The sequence below is a fragment of the Pundamilia nyererei genome, unplaced genomic scaffold, assembly GCF_000239375.1.
Source record: "Pundamilia nyererei isolate P.nyererei 1_Seehausen unplaced genomic scaffold, PunNye1.0 scaffold00008, whole genome shotgun sequence".
Lineage (NCBI taxonomy): Eukaryota > Metazoa > Chordata > Actinopteri > Cichliformes > Cichlidae > Pundamilia > Pundamilia nyererei.
In genome coordinates, this window is record NW_005187409.1 from 1,266,905 (window position 1) to 1,285,928 (window position 19,024).

Here is a 19,024-nt window from a genome sequence, read left to right on the forward strand (position 1 = left end):
ATATTGTACATATATTATTAGTTTCAGGTTGGCCATTCTTGTATTTTGCTCGTTTGTGTTGTTGTGTTTGCACATCTCTGTTGCTTGTGGGGCTCGCACACAAGAATTTCACTCGCATGTGCTGTGCCAGTGTGCCTGCACATGTGATGTGACAATAAAAGTGATTTGATTTGATTTGATTTCTACTTTTTCCCCTTCGTGTTCTGAACTGTGAAGTAACAAATGAAACCAGAGGCTTTGTGAGACAGGAAAAATGTAGCAGTGGTTTAGACTAAATTCTGAAATCGTTAGACTAACATGTAACACCTGTGATCACGCTGTTACTAAGCAGATTGCACATCACATTATAAAAACTGTGTGCACAAAGCTGTTCACTTGTACTGGTACGTTTACCGTTGCTCCTTCTGCTCCGCATTAGTTTCTCTTAAGCGCCTCCTACTTCGTTCGACCATTATTTCTCTTTTATTTACAATTTCCGTTTCCTTCCTAGGTTATCGTATCCGTTTGGGTTCAAGCACAGACAAAAAAGACACTGGACGCCTCCACGTCGACTTCGCACAGGCCAGAGACGACCTCTATGAGTGGGAATGTCGCCAGCGCATGTTAGCCAGAGAGGAGCGTCACAGACGCAAGATGGAAGAAGATCGCCTCCGGCCACCATCCCCTCCTCCCATCGTCCACTACTCTGAGCACGAGTGCGGTCAGCTGGGAGACAAGATCAAAGGTAGACATGGATGCTGGCAATCTGTGAAGCATGTACAATGAAAAGCATGCAGGATATGAGAGCACAAACATAAGAAACACAGATTGGCAGAAGAGAAGAACCTGTCGCATGTGTGGAAGAAAATCATTTGCTTCTGTCACATTGTTATTGAGAGAATACAAAAATAGGCCTCATGGTACTGTCTTTATTCATGCAATCCAAAAACTGACAAGGTAGATAATAAGTCATGACAGTGGTTGAGTACTGCGAGTGTGTGTGCTTGCAGGGATTTCCCAGAGCAGGACATTACAGGAACAGCCATAAACTGCAGCCGGTAAATCTGAGAAAGTAATTCTGATGTTCTAACAAATTTGCTTTCAAAAGACGAAGCGGCTGTTAAACACAGTATATCAGTTTACTCTCCCCTCAGCAAATGCTTCGCTCTTATCTCGTCCTCTCTCTTCTACTCTCCTCCCTGCTCATCCTCTCTATTTTTTTCTTCTCAGCTCTTTCTCCCGTTCTCGGCTTTCTGTCGAGTTTCTGGCTGAATAAACTCGTTTCACTAATGAGCAGTGACACTTCCAGGTCTCAGTCACAGTTGCCTAATAACAAAATGGCTGTGACTTTGTGCCTCTCAACCATCTGCGTGAGTCTTTTTCAGCTCTCCCTTCCCCAGCCTTTGGTGCGAAGAACTCCAGCACTGTGCCGTTCTAGCCAAGGATTTGTTTCTGATCACTTTGGGCTGCTGTTGTGAAAACTTTTATCCCAACTATTGCTTCAGATTTAGGTTTTCTTTCCAAAGGGGAAAGAGGATTTAGCCGTTTCTCCCAGGCAGTTGTATAACTCAGATCCTGCTTTTAATGACAAGACACCTATAGAGGAGGTTTTCACCAAGATCCCTATAAATGGGTGCTTGTCTCTGCCCTTAGCTGTTGTTGAAGTCCACAAAGTTATTTGTTTCCAAATATATAACTGTGTCATAATTTGTTTTTCTTTCATCCAGAGGCACTTGCTTTTAATGTTTCCTTGCTCTTATTAACCCTGCTTTTATTTTGTATATGGTCAGTACAGGAGAACGTGTTTTTAATATTACAATGTCCCTGCGTTTCACAGTTTATTATATGAAACATTTATTAGTGACCAGAGAGCAGAGCATATTTTCAGCCTTATGGGATTATAGGTGAGAAGTCTCTGCTTTATCGTCATGCTTGGTGTTTGGTGCACTCCTCTCCTACTCCTCTCCTTTCGTGAGACTGTACAGGGTACCGCACGTTTTTTCTTTTCCGTGTCAATCGTAACTCTTACTCTTTCTTGCCCAGATGACGGCAAATTTCCTGAAGCGGTTCGTGTGCTCCTGACCTGGCTTGAACGAGGCGAAGTTAACCGCAGAAACGCCAACAACTTCTACTCCATGATCCAGTCCTCCAACAGCCACATCCGCCGGCTGATGAGCGAGAAGAGTCAGCATGAAAAAGAGATGGAAGAAGCCAAAGACAAGTTCAAGACTGCTCTGGCTGGTATACTGGCTCAATGTGAGTTACTACAGTCTGTCTCTCGCAAACACACACTTGCATATTTCAGTATTTACACTGTATATACTGTAAGTAAGCTCCTTATTGTGCAATGCAGGAAGAGGATATGATGGCATGAGTCAAATCCTTTTTGGTTCAGTGTAAGTTTTAGGATAGCACACCCACATTGAATGTAAATAGTTTGTAAGCTAGGCACAGGCACCAAGAATCCAAATCAAGCCTGCATTCTGGAGAACTGTAATCCACTAAAAAGTAAGTATGACATTGTTCACAGTCTCTCACATGATGCACAGACCGTGTGCTTGCACACAAATGTAACTACTGACCGACACACTGCGGATTTAAAGGTTAGGCTTAATAGTGTCATAGCTGCCCTCTTGTCTTGTACTAAATTGTTGTTGGGACCATGGCTTAAAGGTAAGTTGAATTTCTTTCCTAAGAATGAAAATGGTCTGTATTTATATAGCTCTTTATTAGTCCCTAAGGACCCCAAAGCGCTTTACATATCCAGTCATCCACACACACATCCACACACTGGTGATGGCAGCTACATTGTAGCCACAGCCACCCTGGGGCGCACTGACAGAGGCGAGGCTGCCGGACACTGGCGCCACCGGGCCCTCTGACCACCACCAGTAGGCAACGGGTGAAGCGTCTTGCCCAAGGACACAACGACCGAGACTGTCCAAGCCGGGGCTCGAACCGGCAACCTTCCGATTACAAGGCGAACTCCCAACTCTTGAGCCACGATCGCCACGAAATGTTCCCTGTAAGGCTCCTGCTCCCTTTTTGTTGCATCTATAATACAAAATATTTCTTTAAAAAGTCAGAGGAATGAAAGGTTGATATTGTTGTTGGAAGAAAACACAGGAGTGGAATGTTATTAAGGTTGCCAGATGGACGTAGTAACATACTTTCTGCAAGAATACACTGGAGAGCAAGCATGTACAGGGAATGCTTTGCACACTGATGTTGATAAAAAGCCAAAGGCATAATGAAATGGAGAAACCCACCTTTGGCAGCTTCAGCTCTTCAGCTGCTGATTTACACTAAAGTCTGCAACACTTTGTCACCACATGCATGTTAAATACAAGGTAACGTCATTAGAGACGGTCGCTAGTTTCGCTGTTTCATTTTTATTAGATAAACAATGCACATGGAAAACACAGATGGTGGGTATATAGTTCTTTGTATAAACCAGAAAGAGAGGCAGGCCTGTTTGTTGTTGTTGTTGTTGTTGTTGTTGTTGTTGTTGTTGTTGTTGTTTTGTATTGGCCATTCTCAATTATTTCAGCCAAACATAAATTCTTAGCTTTTTCCTGATACTGTAACTCAGCCTGTGGGGGAGGCTTTATTTGCCATAACAGCTAAAGTCTGTCTGCTTTACTACTTGCCGTCCACAAATTGTAGTTTGTGAAGCTATATGTCACCTTACAGGATGTCTCTTATCCCAAATTTAACAAAAACATGTTCACTTAATCTTTAGTGGTGTCTATTGTTGCATACAGCCACATTGCATATGCCCAGGTTTTGAGATACTGGCTTCTGCTGCTACCTCACTAGATTTGAAGTTGTGTTACTTAAAGCCCTGAAAAAAACAGACTCAAAAGCACATTGCTTCTCCAGAAACTCCAGATAATTGACAGTGAAGAGGTTGTATTTGACCGACTTTCTGCCGTGTCGAAGACGAGTAGTATACAAAATGTATAAATATTTCCATATATGCTCACAGGCCTGAAAGCCTGTCTGAACATGTGCCTCTCTTCTTTGCCCTGACCATCGATTGGATCCATCAAATTACAGGGTGCTGGGAAGATGATATTGATCCTTGAACTGTGCTATCTCTCACCACTCTGCAAACACACACACACCAACGCACACTTAACTGGAGGTCTTATTGGCTCCCCCTCTGCATGAGTTGGGGCTTCTGAGATACACAGACCACCCATGACCACCTGCATGACAACAGACAGGTAGCTGGTGGTGGAAAAATCACTCAGTTGATGTACTGCACATAAGACAAAATCTGACACAGAATATATTTAGACCCAGAGCAGCTGTCCCCAACCACATCGCTTCCAGAGTAAATGGAGACCCTGAAGTTAAAGGTTCTGGCTTATTGCCTCGTGCTAATTAGGCACGATGACCCGAAAAAACTCAAAGTCCAGACTCGAGTCTCTACCCTTTAAACGACTTTGTAGTTACAGTCGTGTAAAAGGTTTTAGCAGCGGCATGGAGCTTATGGCATTTGCACAGGAAAAATAAATCAGGAACACTCTTACTTGAACAACTTGTTGTCCTTGGGCAAGGTTCTTGAGAGCCTGCAGTGGAGCTGCATTGTGGTCAACGGTAGCATACTGAGAGTCGGCCTTGGTTATTTTTGGCAGCTGGCAGTTGCTGAGCAAAATGTCCCTCATTAAACAATAAGTCTGCAGCCATGCTCGCAGCTCTGAGACACTGTACTCCTTCCTTTCTTCAAGTCACATGTGAGGTACTATAATTTGTCTTTTTTAACTAGTATTAACTTCAGCATCCAAGATGTAATTATGACTGGAAAGCTGACATTTTTGGGGAAACCTCTGATATTCCCAACTGGCATTTAAAAGCACCTGAACTGACAGGAAAAAAGAAGATATGAGTAACTCTTCAGTCAGTGTCAAGATTGAATTCGGTATGTTCAAATTTGTTAGACATGGTGGTGTATTTGGCTAATCGTAAGCCACTCGGTTTAATTATACCATACCTGTTAAATGCAGATTACCCATTAATTTGCTTGCTTGTAGTAAGAAGCTGAGTGAAGTAGCTTCCCAAATATGTGCCTGGAAATATTTCAAGATAGCTACAGAACTACAAGATGTTCCTTCAGAAAATTTCAGGGGAGTTTATCCTCTGGGGTTCATGAATAACTGCCAAGTTTAGTGATCCAGTGGTTATGTTTGTGTCAGCCTGAACTAAAATAATCGATTTATGCTATAGAGCCGTGTTGGTAATTAATAAAGTCGAGTAGACATGTGCTAAAGAGCAACTGCTCTGCAGAAACCAGTTTGTCTCATATAATTCAAGCACGCTCTGCGGAAATTGTATAATTTATTGAACTTTTGCTTGTGGGAACTATCTGATCACTCTCCCATAGGATGATGCACTGGCATCAGCTGGTAAGTAGAACACACGCATGCATATACCACTGAACGAACACACACACAGTTCTTTACATCCCTAGTTGACTCCGCTTTTTCACTCCTCTGCTCCTTCCCAACTGTCCTCTCTCTCTTTCTCTCTTTCTCCCCCTCTCTCTCTGTCTTTGGGTGGTCACTGGTCCTTCCCTGCATCCTGCCACAGTTGAACAGATTGTGTCTGTATTCCAAGCTGCTTCCAAACAAAAGGCATGGGACCATTTCTCCAAAGCTCAGCGCAAGAATCTGGACATGTGGCGCAAACAAGCAGAGGTTGGTACATTTTGATTTAACTGTGTCAATCACATCATTTATGGAACAATTAGTCATTATCCCACTTTGTTTTACGCCTTCTCAATGTAAAGCTCTTTAAAATGTTGTTTGATACCAAAGAGGTGATGGTAATAATAAAGAAATAATAGGAAAGGGCAGAGCCCTTGTAATAGTAAGCACTTTGACTGAAGCAAGGCTGCAGAGCAGGTGCCTTCTCAATCGAGTCGTTGCGAGATCCAGGCACAGACTGAGGCCCAGACCTCTGCCCTTTCCTCCTCCACTCCTTCCTCCAGCCTTGCCTCCCCCATGAAGAGATACAAGGTGCTTGGTGAGTCTGTTTCTTCCACCCCTAAGCGTGTTCAAGAAGAAAGGTAAATCTGTACAAGCCTTCCCTGCCCTCTTCACCAATAAATTAGAAGATGTTGATTTTGGGGGGGCTTTTTTCGTTCTCTGAAGTAAATGATTGAGGGACATATATTGAGAGGTAAAAGCATATTCATTTTCAAGTCTAACAGCACTTTTGTCATCTGCTGTCTGCTTGCTATTTTCTCTCTCTGCCAAATGGAACATTAATTGACATGATGATGGGTTGTATGTAATGGAGGGTCTGGCATGTGTTGCAGTCCTGCGTCTAATGGACCATATATGAGCATATCTGATTGGTAAGTTTCTTTGAACCATAGTATGAAAAACAACCGTTTTAAGATGCAAGTTAAAGCCCAGTTAAGATGCTCATTAATAACAAAATAAGTCATAGCAGAAGCAGCAGTCAACTTGTGCAAAAAAACTTCACATCGAAGGTAGGTGGTGGTGCAAATCAGAAATGTCGCTCCAATTATCAGATGTACTGCAGAATTATGAGCATGGAAATTGTGTTTATAATGGCTCATGTTAAGGCCTCTGAGTAAGAGAAAGCAGAATGATGCATATTTAATTGCACATGCTGCCATCAGGAAAGACCCTTTTGTTTTGTTGCCATTCCTCACTCAGTCCTTAAGCAACACATAAAAATCATACTTTTGTACATATATAAAAACATACTCTTAGATATTGAAAGTTTTCAAATCTCTTATGCTGTGAACAGTGTTTACATCAGGCCTTGGGGTTTTTTCTGTTCTTTTCCTGCCTTGCATACATTTGAGTGTACAGTATGACCCTAAATGTAAACAAAAGAGACCACGGTGGGTGGACACTGCTGCTAAATATGTCCCGATACAAGGAAACATCCCTGTTTGAAACATCCTTCGAAGTGTTTTCTCTTCAGGCTGTTTTACACTTACAATCGCTGAGAAGAGATTTAGACACTTCGTGACATTGTGTGCTTGTCTCAAAGCGAGCGATAAGTGAAGCAATCTCAACTCTAGCTGTTGGGTTAGCATAAACCCGAGTTGAGTCTTTATCTCTGGCTGTTAGGCCTCAGGGCCTGAGGGAAAGTAATCGTAACTAGCGAGGTCACATGCAACCGGTAGGCGTCTTCAAGTATAGATTATCCTAATAAATCACTCGGTGCCCTTACTCCCTGTACATTCAAAGACTGTGAGGTGTTTTAGTATCTGTCAGCTCATTGCTTTGGATCAGTCTGGCACTTGAGCTTAACCTGCAGCAGGCAGAAAAAGAAAACTCTTCTCAAATGTATTAAATAAATAGGGAACAATTACTCACGTTAGGTATAGAAAAAAATCAACCTCTAAGGAGGCAATGCTCCTTTATGCTTCACTGAATGCTTACAATTCCAAAAAGTGCACTTTCATGATTGCTTACAAGAAACACATCCACGCCTATATTGCTGGGTTGGTACAGTGCACCCAGCTGCGTGAGCCGGAAGCTGTTACCTTTAGTTATATATGGACGTGTAACAAGAAGTGTGAAAGGCAACTACACATTGTGTGTGAAGGTCAGAGAACCAAAACAATGGGTTTAAAAAGTCAAAACCTGCATGTGGCTGTAGAGGTGGATGCTTCGACTTTAACCATTAAAGCTGATCATTTCTTTACATTACTATCAAATAAAGGTTTTATTTTGTTCATGCCCATCTGTCTTAGAGGCTGTAGTGCTTGCAGCCGCTGTCCAGTGTATAGAGAATCGGTAAGTAAGTGTGTTTGTTTGGGGACAGTTTAACATCAGAGGCAGCCAGAATCACTCTGTGGCCTAAAGGCGAATAATAGAGGAACGGGCGGCGCTGTTGAGGAGCTGCAGCTCACAGGCAGAATCAGACAACAGCTGTCTCTCTGGTTTTATGTGGTGTGTTTGTGTACATGCAGTGGATGTGTGCTTGTGCACAGAGGGTTGTTTCTCCACGTGTGCTTGTGTGTTTCGAGTACCTGTTTGACCCGTGCCACGGGCTCAGGCTGATAACATCAGCTGACAGATGGTTTTAAATGTATTTACTCTTGGGCTGCTTGGGCGGCTTTTTTGCTCCCTCCCTTAGAAATTGTTATTTCATTGATTTTGCACGTTTTATCTACTGATGGTGTTTGTAAACACAGCACTCCCCATATGTGTCTTTCTGTATTTATTTCAGTAAATACTTGTTTTCATGTTTCACTGTCTTTATTTCATTGATTGCCTAAGAGACACCCTGTTGATAATGTGTCCGTGTAGTTGTGTGTAATACATGAAGAGAATATCATGCTTTGAAAAAACTCCTTTGAAAGACACTACAGGCTCATGCAGGCTTGTTAAGTGATGGCTTGTATGTTTTGCTTTTGTTCTAAAGCATAAATCATATATTTAATGATTTAACCCTTGTGTTGTCCTCGGGTCAAAAATGACCCCTAGGTGGATGGCAAACAAGTGTATGGGAATCCCGAGGACAACACAAAGAAATGGAGGTCAAAGTTTAAATCACTTTTGATCGCTAAATGCTGTAAATGAGTGAAGTCGCAGGAGAGAGGAGTATCATGGTGAGATGATATTGATCGATGCCTTTGGATTTAAATCGGCTGCCTCAAAGTTCAACCGTTAAGCTGCAACAAAGGTTGAGCTCTATAGATGATTGTGCAGCTGTTATATTAACAACTGCTTTTATTATATTCATTAATATGTGTTGCATACATGTGTGAATCAAGTCCTCACCCCTTTTGCAGCACAAGCTAAAATATTAGGCCTGTCAGAGCATGTAATCGTGTATCTAATGCATCGTACATCTAAATTAGCTGTGCATTATAATTCTTTCGAGATGTATATTTTACACTAAAATGCAAGCATGTTACTTAAAGGTCCAGACACGGACCAAACAATGAAGATGTGGTAGGATAGTCTTCGTATTAACAGTCGACCATATGTTTATTCGTTTGTTGGTTTTGACTTTCTCTCAGCACAAACCTGGAAGGTTTTGTCTCAATTACAGCCACTCCATTTCAGTGGTATGACCTTAATCTTTAAACCATTTTGAAACCTGCTTCTGGTTACTGGTCTCCAGATGGATGTAGTCATTAGCGATTCTGTCTGTGAGGGTGAAATGAAATGGAGAAGATTGGTATTTTACAGTTACTGCTGGTGTTTCCAGATGTGCCCTCAATTAGAATAAAACATGGGCATAAAAACCAGCAGCAGGTGCAATGTGCACCGAGACACTTATCATGGTTTGTTGTTGTGAATCAGTGTGTAGTGAAATTGAGGAGCTTTGATTTCATTGACAGATGGTAGAGTTGCATTTGTATGGCTGCTTTAATGTGTACTGTTTTTCTCCAAGTACAAAACGGTGAGGTCTCATTGTATATGTGCTACCATATACCCCATTTCCGAGCCATAGAAGGAACTGAGCCCTAGCTCTGATATCATCCTTTTTATCTCTCTGCAGCTGCACTCCTTTGTTCTGTACCAATATGTTAAAAGTTTTCCTTTGCAGCTCAGTTTTCCTTTAGCGTCAACTTTGAAGGAGTTTACTGATCAGCACCTGCTAAAATGTGCATCACTCTGGAGTCTTTGCAGTTTTGACCCGTCGCTCTTTTCACTGTGTTTTGCAGGAGATTAGAAACATGCACAACGAGCAGCTGATGGGCATCAGACGAGAGGAGGAGATGGAGATGTCTGATGATGATATGGAGGATGCCCCTGACAGCAAGGACTCTGAGGACTCAGGTATGCATATGCATCCACAGTTCAGCACTTCTGTCATCTTGACAGGAAGTACACTGATCACGATTTCCAAAGGATCAGCACAGAGACTGTTAAATAACTGAGGGAGACAGCTCTGTTTGACTGAAACGACAGTAATCATCCCCCAAGCACCTGACATCCCTGCATGAATAAAAAAACACATTCAGACTACATCAAGTTGCTGACAATATGCAGGCTAGCCTGAGTTGATGTTGAACATAAGTGCTGAATGTCATTCACCTCAGTCCACCCCAGTGAATGTACACATAGGAGCGTGTACATGTGCCAATCTGTCCACATCTGCCAGCTGCCATCTAATTTCAGATTGGGGTATCACTGAAGTGCCATAATCTTCTGTTGCTCCCTCAAAGGAGACTCTTTGTGTTTGCTGAAGCAACAAAAGTTAATGATGCTGCTAATCCCTCAAACCCCATAACAATAACCCAATAATTCTATAGTAGTCATTGGTGCAACATGCAGGGAACCACACGTGAGGCCTCTTCATCCCATGTTCTGTGCCTCTTTCATGTCTCAGATGTGTGGTTTCTTCTTGGCTGTTAATCAGCCTGATCTCTGCCTTTTGCTAATATGACAGCATCTCTAATTAGCATGCAAATGTATGTAAATGCACTCGTCACTTCAGCCCCTTCTCTTTTGCAGCCTTGCTGTTTAGCTATCATTAATTAGCATTGCTGTCAAAGACCTGTCATTTCGCTCAATGCTGCAGGATTGGCTGAGGTGGCAGGTGTTAATGTGACACTTTTTCGTATTTGTGTTAACAGGCTGAGTGTTGCACCCCCCCCCACACACACACACACACACACTCACTAACCTTTAAGCAAACGGGCATGTTTACACGTCAACCATCCCGGCTAAAAACACCTGTGTTATGACTGCAGCCTCTTAAAAAGGGAATCGATGCTCCGCATCTGACTCATGTACAGAATAGAAGGCAAAAGAGCCGCTTCTGTGCATGACTGTACACCCGAAGGTGTATGCCTACGTGCACACTCGCAGATATCTGCAGGTCGATAGCTTTGCCTGTTACGTAACAGAATCTGGCCAAGCAGTTGACATCTCCTCACACCAAGCTGATGAGGCTCTCAGATCAATACACGTCTCACCTCAAACCCTCATTTTGCTGGTAGGAAAGAGCACACACAAACCCAGCGTGGACACACACACACACACACACACCCAGCAAGAGTTCATTAACACTGCCAATGGTCCTCCATGATAGACTGCAGGCAGCACTCGTGAACACCCACACAAAACCTAACAAGACATGCTTTCATGCACACACTCACTCACACAGGATGGGGCTTATCTCCCCAGTCCAGTCAGTGTGTTGCAGTTTCCCAAAGAGCTTCTGCTCAAGGCTTGCAGTAGGAGAGCAGAACCGATATAGTAGTGGACATCTTTGGAGCTAAGCAGATCTCATGGAATAATCCCTCCTCCCAATCTACTCCTTTACTCAGTAGGTCAGGTCAAATGTCCAGATGAGAGCTACTGGCTAGAACACTGGTATTATTACAGCTTTGAGTACATTAATATATACTACAGGTGTTTGATCCCTGGACATGGTATATAGAAGTGACAGTGCTCCACCAACTTGACAGCATTGTACTGTTGGACTTTGGGCCCTTTTGTGTTAGAATGCTTGAAAAGTAGCTAAATATCATTTACATTTGGTTACCCAGTCTGCTTTCTAAAGGGGACCTACAATGCTTGTTTGCTTAACTACCCTTTCTGCTTTGGTTTAAGGGGGATGGGGGGAGGCCCCTTTTTCAGCTGACATAAGGGTATATCCTGGACAGATCAGCAGTTTAGAATCACCAATTAGCTTTACACACACATCTTTGGACTACTGGAGGGAACCAGAGTGCCTGGAGAAAACTTACACAGAAACAATGAGAGCATTCAAACACCACAAAGCGAGCCCGCAGCTTACAGCAACCTTTTCTCCTGTGAGGACACTAACCACCTCTGCCTTATGCTCATTTCCAAAGTCTTGTTTTCATTCGTGGACTCTAAAATTGTAGCTTTGCATCAGTAACAGTTTTGTAAAATCTGTATTTATCTTATACTGATTAGTGCAAACCCCTCAGCTTGGTCCAGCCAGTCACTGGTCTAAAACAAGCTGCTTTCGTTCCCTTCCTCTTTCCTTTCCCAGCGTTTCTTTGATTTGCTACCCCTACTAAAAGCGTTTGAACAGGAGTTGTTGGGGCCGTCTTTCACAGCTAGTGCTGTTGGCCTGGTGTGGCCATATCAGTTTATCCAATGTCATTGACATTTTACAGAGCCCAGAGTCGAAAATATGCCTCAAAGTAAACATTTAGAGCAGCCCGAGCTTTTGGCTCACAGGGATAACTTTCATATATATTGACCTCAGTGTTTGAAAGTTCTGCAGTGCTTAGTGTAAGCATGCACTACACAGAAAATAAGGAAAAGCATTATGGGTAGAAATGTAAAGTTTTCTCCAAGCTTTCCTCCCTGGGTCAGCTATAAAATTTCATATAGTGAACTTGTTCATCAGTCTGGATTTACTCAAAATGTGATGCGAGTTGTTTTTTCTTTTTAATATCTTGCCAAGCCGCTGTCATTCAAGTTATGAAAGGGAAGGAGCCTCTGGTCCCAATCTCAAAATGTCTTTGAATGATATCCTCACTGTTAACCTGGAGACACAGCACTTTCTCAGTTGATCAAACATCGTATGTATTTGTTTTGCTAAAAGCGGGGATTAAATTGGGATTTGTATGAGGTTCATAAGTGTAACTTATAACTGTGACTGGCAGAAAAATATTTCTGCATACGAAAGGTCCATATTGAAGTAAAAAAAAGTTGAAGCATCAAACTTTAAAGATGGGAATTAATAATCATGGTCCAGCCTTTCTGATAATTACATCAAAAGGAAAATTCTTTATAGACATTATAAGTGATGTTTCACTGCTTTCAGTACTTTGTATTGAACCGTGTGCAAATGTAAGCTAACCCTGCTAGCAGTGGAACCTATTGGCTAGCTTATTGTAGCAACTGGCTAACTGAAATAGACTTTCATAGCAGTTTACTTTCATGAAAGGAAACTACAATAAGCTTCTGTGTCACTTTTCTCCTGGCATCTATTTTATCTGAATGAAAAAACAGACAAACTCACTGGGAGACCACACTTCATGCACACTACATTATTCAGTTCACTGTTAAACCCAATGGTTTGTTTGAAAATGTATTTTAGTCCTTGGCTGAATTATTAAGATAAAGAATTACATACGTTGTTAAAGATAGATCTGTGAGGCTGGGTGTCGCCTGATGGCAGTGAAAAGTAAATGTGCCTGAGCTGAAGTCCAGGATATAGCAGTGAGTTGTTGCCAGCCGTGATACTCTAGCTGGCTTGATTTTCATCTTGTGAATCTGTATGTGTCTGTGTGCAGACGTGGCAAAATGTTTCTCTGGCAAAGCCTGCACCAAAGGGCGTGTCTGCCTCTGGATTTTAGCAGATCTGAAACTTTCCAGGTGTTCAGTTTAGATCAAAAAGAAGCCACATCTCAAAAATCGACTTGTGAACACAAAGTACTGTTTCGATAATATATTTATTACTAAATTAGATTTTTACCAATTATATATCAGAAACGTCGCAGGTAACACGATCCCATCACTTTCTCCAACTTTATTTCTGAGATATCAGTTTTTGACCATTATTTCTGACCTTGATGGCTGCCTTTGTGCCTCAGCCATTATTGTTGGGTAGCTGAAGCCAGTCAGAGGTGCAAATCAAAGTGGTTGCAAACAGAAAATGCTTCATTATATTATCAGGAATATGGTATGTAAATTTCATGCCTATCCAAGTGAAAGAAATCCTCCAACTGCGAATAAAATAACAGTGGGTAAAATAATGGGATGTAAACCAAGCTTTCTGGAGCTTTGATGTCAGCTGCTTTGTAGATAAATACCATCTTTTTCTGTCATGCTCTGTCCTAACTCTTTTCTTAGCAGTGCTCTAATAGTCACCTCCTGCTGTTGCCTCTGTGAATGAGGAGTGATGCAATCATGACTGCACATGTCACTGTCAGAGGTGCAACCTTTACTATCTTCTTTGTGTTTTAATATATACGTCTTCAGAGGACAAACAGCTCGGGGAAAACTCAAGAGCACCGTATCAGGAGTGACACAGTAAAACTGAGCCTTATCTCAACTGGAATTTGTATTGTTAGGGGTGTTAAATGAATACATGGAATGACCGGTGGCGATCCATGATAACCAGAATATTTAATTTTCTCTGCTTATTATGTAGGAGTTTCCCAAGCAGAGGCATTAAAGGAGGAGAACGACTCCCTACGCTGCCAGCTGGACGCCTACAGGAACGAGGTGGAGCTGCTAAAACAAGAACAAGGCAAAAATCAGCCAATTAGGAGCGAGGAGGACAACACTCACTCACAGCAGCTCAGCTTCCTGCAGCAGGCTCTACAAGGCATGCAGAAGGTGATGCTTATTGTCTACACAGAAGCATACAGAGACACCATCTTCCAGCCTTCTGTCCAACAGTGGGTTTAATCTCCTGTTGGTTCCTGTCGGCACTGGGTACTTTGTACCAACAAGGTCGCTCAGGTTAACTCGTTGAATCTTCTATGCAAGCTGAAACCTTCGCTGTCATTTATCCATGACCCTGCACTTTAAATGGTAGCTAAGTGCTATTTGGGAGCACGTAGAGAAGCGCAGTTGTCTGGAGCATCTGTGAAGAGCAGCTGAAAACATTTTTTACAGGAGCCACTTGTTCACTGTCAGAACGGGTTTTATTTGGAACTGGAGAGCTATGTGCTGCGATTCAAACAGCATGTTCTTGGAACGAACCCAAGCCTATTAAAACCATTTCAGACCATTTAATCAAAAAAAGATATTGAAAAAACATTATTAGGATTTTAATGACATGAACTAGGTTTCAATCTAAAAGTTGCTGAATAACTTTTTACATTTCCTACTTTGAAAAGAACCCGTCTAAGTGTTTTAAAACATTTGGGCATCTTTCTTTGCCTTTAGACAATAATGCTGATGGCAAAAGACCCAAACGGGACAGGCAAAAAAAGACCTCAACCCCAAGGTCAAGGAGTGAGGTCAAGTTTTCTGAAAGATAGGAGGCTGAGGTGGTCAGTAATGTCACAAAGCATGTGCAGACATTTTAGAGGTTCAAGTCTACAAAGTTTAGTTAATAGGCTCCTAAAACTCCAAAAATAATTTGACTTCATGCATCCTCACATGCAGCATTATCTTTTCATGCACCTCTGGACCCATTTTCGTTCAGCTCATGTTTTACATCCCTACACAGAAGTGTTTTTTCTGGTCTCCTTGCACTTGTGCCTCCACAGTGCCTGCAGAGTTTCCACCTGGTTTCCAGATTGTGGAAAATTGCAGTCAGAACAGTCTGGGGACAAAGTGAAGGTGCAAAGTGACCCAGATCCCCTGGATCACCCTCCTGACCCTACACGCCTACATGCTGGGTCACAGCTGAGGACACACCTCTCATCACCGCTGTTGATCCTCTACAAGGAATTGGCTTTAGTATTTTTTTATGTTTTGGGGGGAAAAGCAGCCACACTGAAAGCTGTCCAAAAGTAAAGAAGATAATCTTTAAGACTATATTGACTAAGTCATTTAAAGTTTTTATTATTTGTATGGGTTACCTTTGGAGCCTTTTATTCTTGACCTTGAAAACAGCAGATCAGCAAACAGTTTTATAAGATCTGTTGAGTCGTTCTGCAGCAAAATGGGGAAACAAGGACATGCGTAAGTTCAATTAACTCTAATTCTGTTTCAGCATTGTGAACCGGATCTGCTGATTAAGATCAAAACGATCACTGAAATATTATCTTAACTACTAGATCTTTACCTGACAGCTTAATAATCTTTCTAAATTTGAAATGAGCAGCCATAGGATGTCAGAAATCCTTAAATCTGCCTTTACAATGCTAAAGTTTGACTCACTCTGGGTGTCTCAGGTAATGGAAATTATGATCAATTCATGTTTAGAAGAAGAAAAATCCATTAAACCCCCGCTGCTCATTTCTGCTCACGGAGAGTAATTACCTTTCCAACTTGCATATCCCGTGGTGTGTTTATGAAAAGATTAGGTGAATGGATTAAATGAACTGGAAGGCGCTGCAATGGGATACCTCTCCTTTGTCAGCGTCCACACGTTGTATTGCAGAGTCCCTCAGACTAGAAAGTAAACAAAAATATCAGCACATACTGACGACCTTGTCTCGTATTCTTGTGAATTATAGTGTAACAGACAAAAAGCACTGAGTGATTAGGAGTGCAGGCGAACATTTCTAGCTGCAAAGACCCCCCTCCAACAAGCGTACCGCCTTTGTGTTGAAATGAACACAGAAGGTGGATCTTTTTATCTGTGTTCAGGAAGAAACGTCAGACAAATTGGACACAAATCTAGGTGTTAGCCTTCAAAGCTTTCTCAAAACTGGTTCTTCTGGTACTCAAAGCAAGCATGAAACCCAAATGAGCGTTCCGATTAACATCCCTATTAAGAGTTTTTCTTCTATATTCATGCATATTCATTTTGACTGAAAGATCTGCAAAATGATTCCTCTTGGACACATGCACGAGAGCAGAATTTTTCTTTCTGTAAAAATGTTTATTAATCATATAATTCACATCCATATCTAATTGCCTTTTTGTATTGAGCTGAAGTTCCAATTACCAGTATGGGGATTAGATGCTAAATATTAATGAACAAATGGCGTATTGTTCCTCTGCTTTCAGAGCAGGTTGATTATGAGGTTAGCATTGTCACGGTTAGTTAGCTCACAAAGGCATTAGTGGCTTAATGTGCTCGCTTTTTTGTTTTTACAGCAACTGTTAAAAATGAGGGAAGAATTAAAACAGCGGGAGGCCGAGCTGGAGAAGAGTTTGGAGGAAAAACAACAGCTGAAGAATCAAGTGCAGAACCTGAAGGAAGGTCTCCAGAACCTGCAAAACGCACACGTAATGCAGGTAGGTGACAGACATGCACGCTTTCACTGGGAACATGTGAGCGTTGCCATTCTGCGTTTCATAGGAGAGTGAGTTTATTTGTTTGTTCGAACAGTTATTATTCTGCACTTTAATGGGAAAGAAATTAGTCCGAGGCCTTCAAGAAGTTTCAGTGCACAAAAGAAATTAAAGATGTAAATCATAAATAAATAAACAGCGAGCAATGTGAATGCTGCAGTAAGTAGTCTGGGGTTGAGAAAATCACTTTGAACTAGTTTAAAGCTCTTCTAAACTCATCAGGATCCCAAAATGGCCACATTGGGTGGAAAAACCAGTGAGCTTGACTGCAAACAAACCATTCAATGGTGGCTGAACCATATAAATATCAAACTATACATGAGAACCTTTGTGCTCACAGTTACATGTATAAAGTCTGAAAAAAGAAATTGATGCACTTCAGCATGAATCGTGGCTCAAGAGTTGGGAGTTCGTCTTGTAATCGGAAGGTTGCCGGTTCGAGCCCCGGCTCGGACAGTCTCGGTCGTTGTGTCCTTGGGCGAGACACTTCACCCGTTGCCTACTGGTGGTGGTCAGAGGGCCCGGTGGCGCCAGTGTCCGGCAGCCTCGCCTCTGTCAGTGCGCCCCAGGGTGGCTGTGGCTACAATGTAGCTGCCATTTACCATTAGCATGAATGGGGTCTTCAAAATATCAAAACTGGAAAAAAGGACAGACTGCAATGAGATTTCTGACTTTTACTGGAGGTTTCGTTCTCATTTTCCTCCCTGGAGTGTTTATTCGTTTTTTAAACCACAGTATAATCAAGTTTTTCATTTGTAGTTTTACTCCAAAAAATATTAATGTTGCAGCTTTCATGTTGTAAGTAGTTCAGTAAAATGACATTTATGAATTCCCTCTGTTTATGTAATAGTAATGTGCCCTACTAAAAAGCAAAAGAACATTTTAACTAATACCCATTTAAAGGCCTGTGTGTCATTTGTGTATTCAAACATTTTTCAGTGTCTGCAGGCATCCATAGAAACAAATTGAGCTAGTAAACTATAGCTGCACCATATCTTCCAGGTAGTTCCATTTTCAGCTGCTTTCAGCTCTGATCACTTGAAAATCAAAGTATAATAAAATAATAATCAAAAAATAAAAGAACTTCTCTCTTTTACCTTCTGATGTTTGGTGGCATTATTCCCCTTGTAAATGGTAACAGACTGAATGTAATTGTTCTCCATCTCCAAATCATTTCGTCCAAATGGCAGCTTGTTGCTGTAGCTGACTGTAGAGCAGAAATATGACCGTCGACGTTAATTGCAAAACTAACTGGTGAGTTTCAGCCTCTGTTTTGTTTATTCGGTTGCACCGTTTCTGCTTGTGCTTCGACTGTGCTGGCTACATCAAACGTTTGAAAAAAATTCAGTCCACAGCAAAGCTTGACCTAGATCACAACCTGGTATTCACTTAGTCTTTCCTTACAAATTTTCATTTTGTTTTGGGGCCAAACTCAGACCTGCACAAGAAACTGAAATCTGTACAGCTGTGCACAAAAACTTCAGAGAGGAAGGTGCACACGAGTCACAAGCCTGACCTGCTGTAAATTTGGCCAGTGCCACTTTGAAGGTCACCATCTTGTTCACTTCTGAACTACTTTCAAGTGGGAATGCTATTTTTGGCTCTCTCATAGGAAGTGCTTCTTATGCATTCTTCCTCTTTAACGTGTCAAAATGGGAATGTTTCAGCTTTATTTTCATTTTCGGGATCTAGATGAAGGGAGGCAAATTTGGCAATCTAGCGATGCGGGTTGTGAGTGAAGATTGTGTTTTCACTGCGCGCTGTGAACCAGCACACAGTGGCACTTCCAGTTTTCTCAGCTGAAACTTCTCTGGCAGACGCCTCAGGACAGTACAGTAAAAGTCCACATTAACAGTCTCACCCTGGGGAACCAACTCACCATGCACAACCCAGTGGGGGAAAAATGGGATTTGTCTGAGTGTTTTCTCACCTGAAGCGCCGCCTTAAGCCATGGAAAGTTTGGACTCCACTGCGAATTCATATAGTACAGTTTAAGTGATCAGAACAAGGCTTACAGAGACCAATCTGTAGTAGATGGTTTCTGCACATGGTCAAGAAGATGACCTATGAGAAAATGACATGAGCTAAATGTAAATCAAACGAGGCTTTAGATTTTCATGTACCCATTCCTAGAGTTTTTAATTCAGACCTTATTCAGTGTTTAAGCTGGACTACACAGAAGACTG

At 41.9% G+C, this 19,024-nt stretch overlaps 1 protein-coding gene across 1 annotated transcript in view; it reads left to right on the forward strand.

The window, feature by feature from the left end:
• Positions 1–19,024, forward strand: part of LOC102196578 (ecto-NOX disulfide-thiol exchanger 2-like) — a 61,974-nt gene that overhangs the window by 31,675 nt on the left and 11,275 nt on the right. The window contains exons 4-9 of the mRNA XM_013908253.1: positions 491–724; positions 2,023–2,235; positions 5,575–5,681; positions 9,650–9,764; positions 14,071–14,258; positions 16,641–16,781. Coding sequence (XP_013763707.1) covers positions 491–724; positions 2,023–2,235; positions 5,575–5,681; positions 9,650–9,764; positions 14,071–14,258; positions 16,641–16,781 — 998 coding nt within the window. The remainder of the gene's footprint in view (positions 1–490; positions 725–2,022; positions 2,236–5,574; positions 5,682–9,649; positions 9,765–14,070; positions 14,259–16,640; positions 16,782–19,024) is intronic.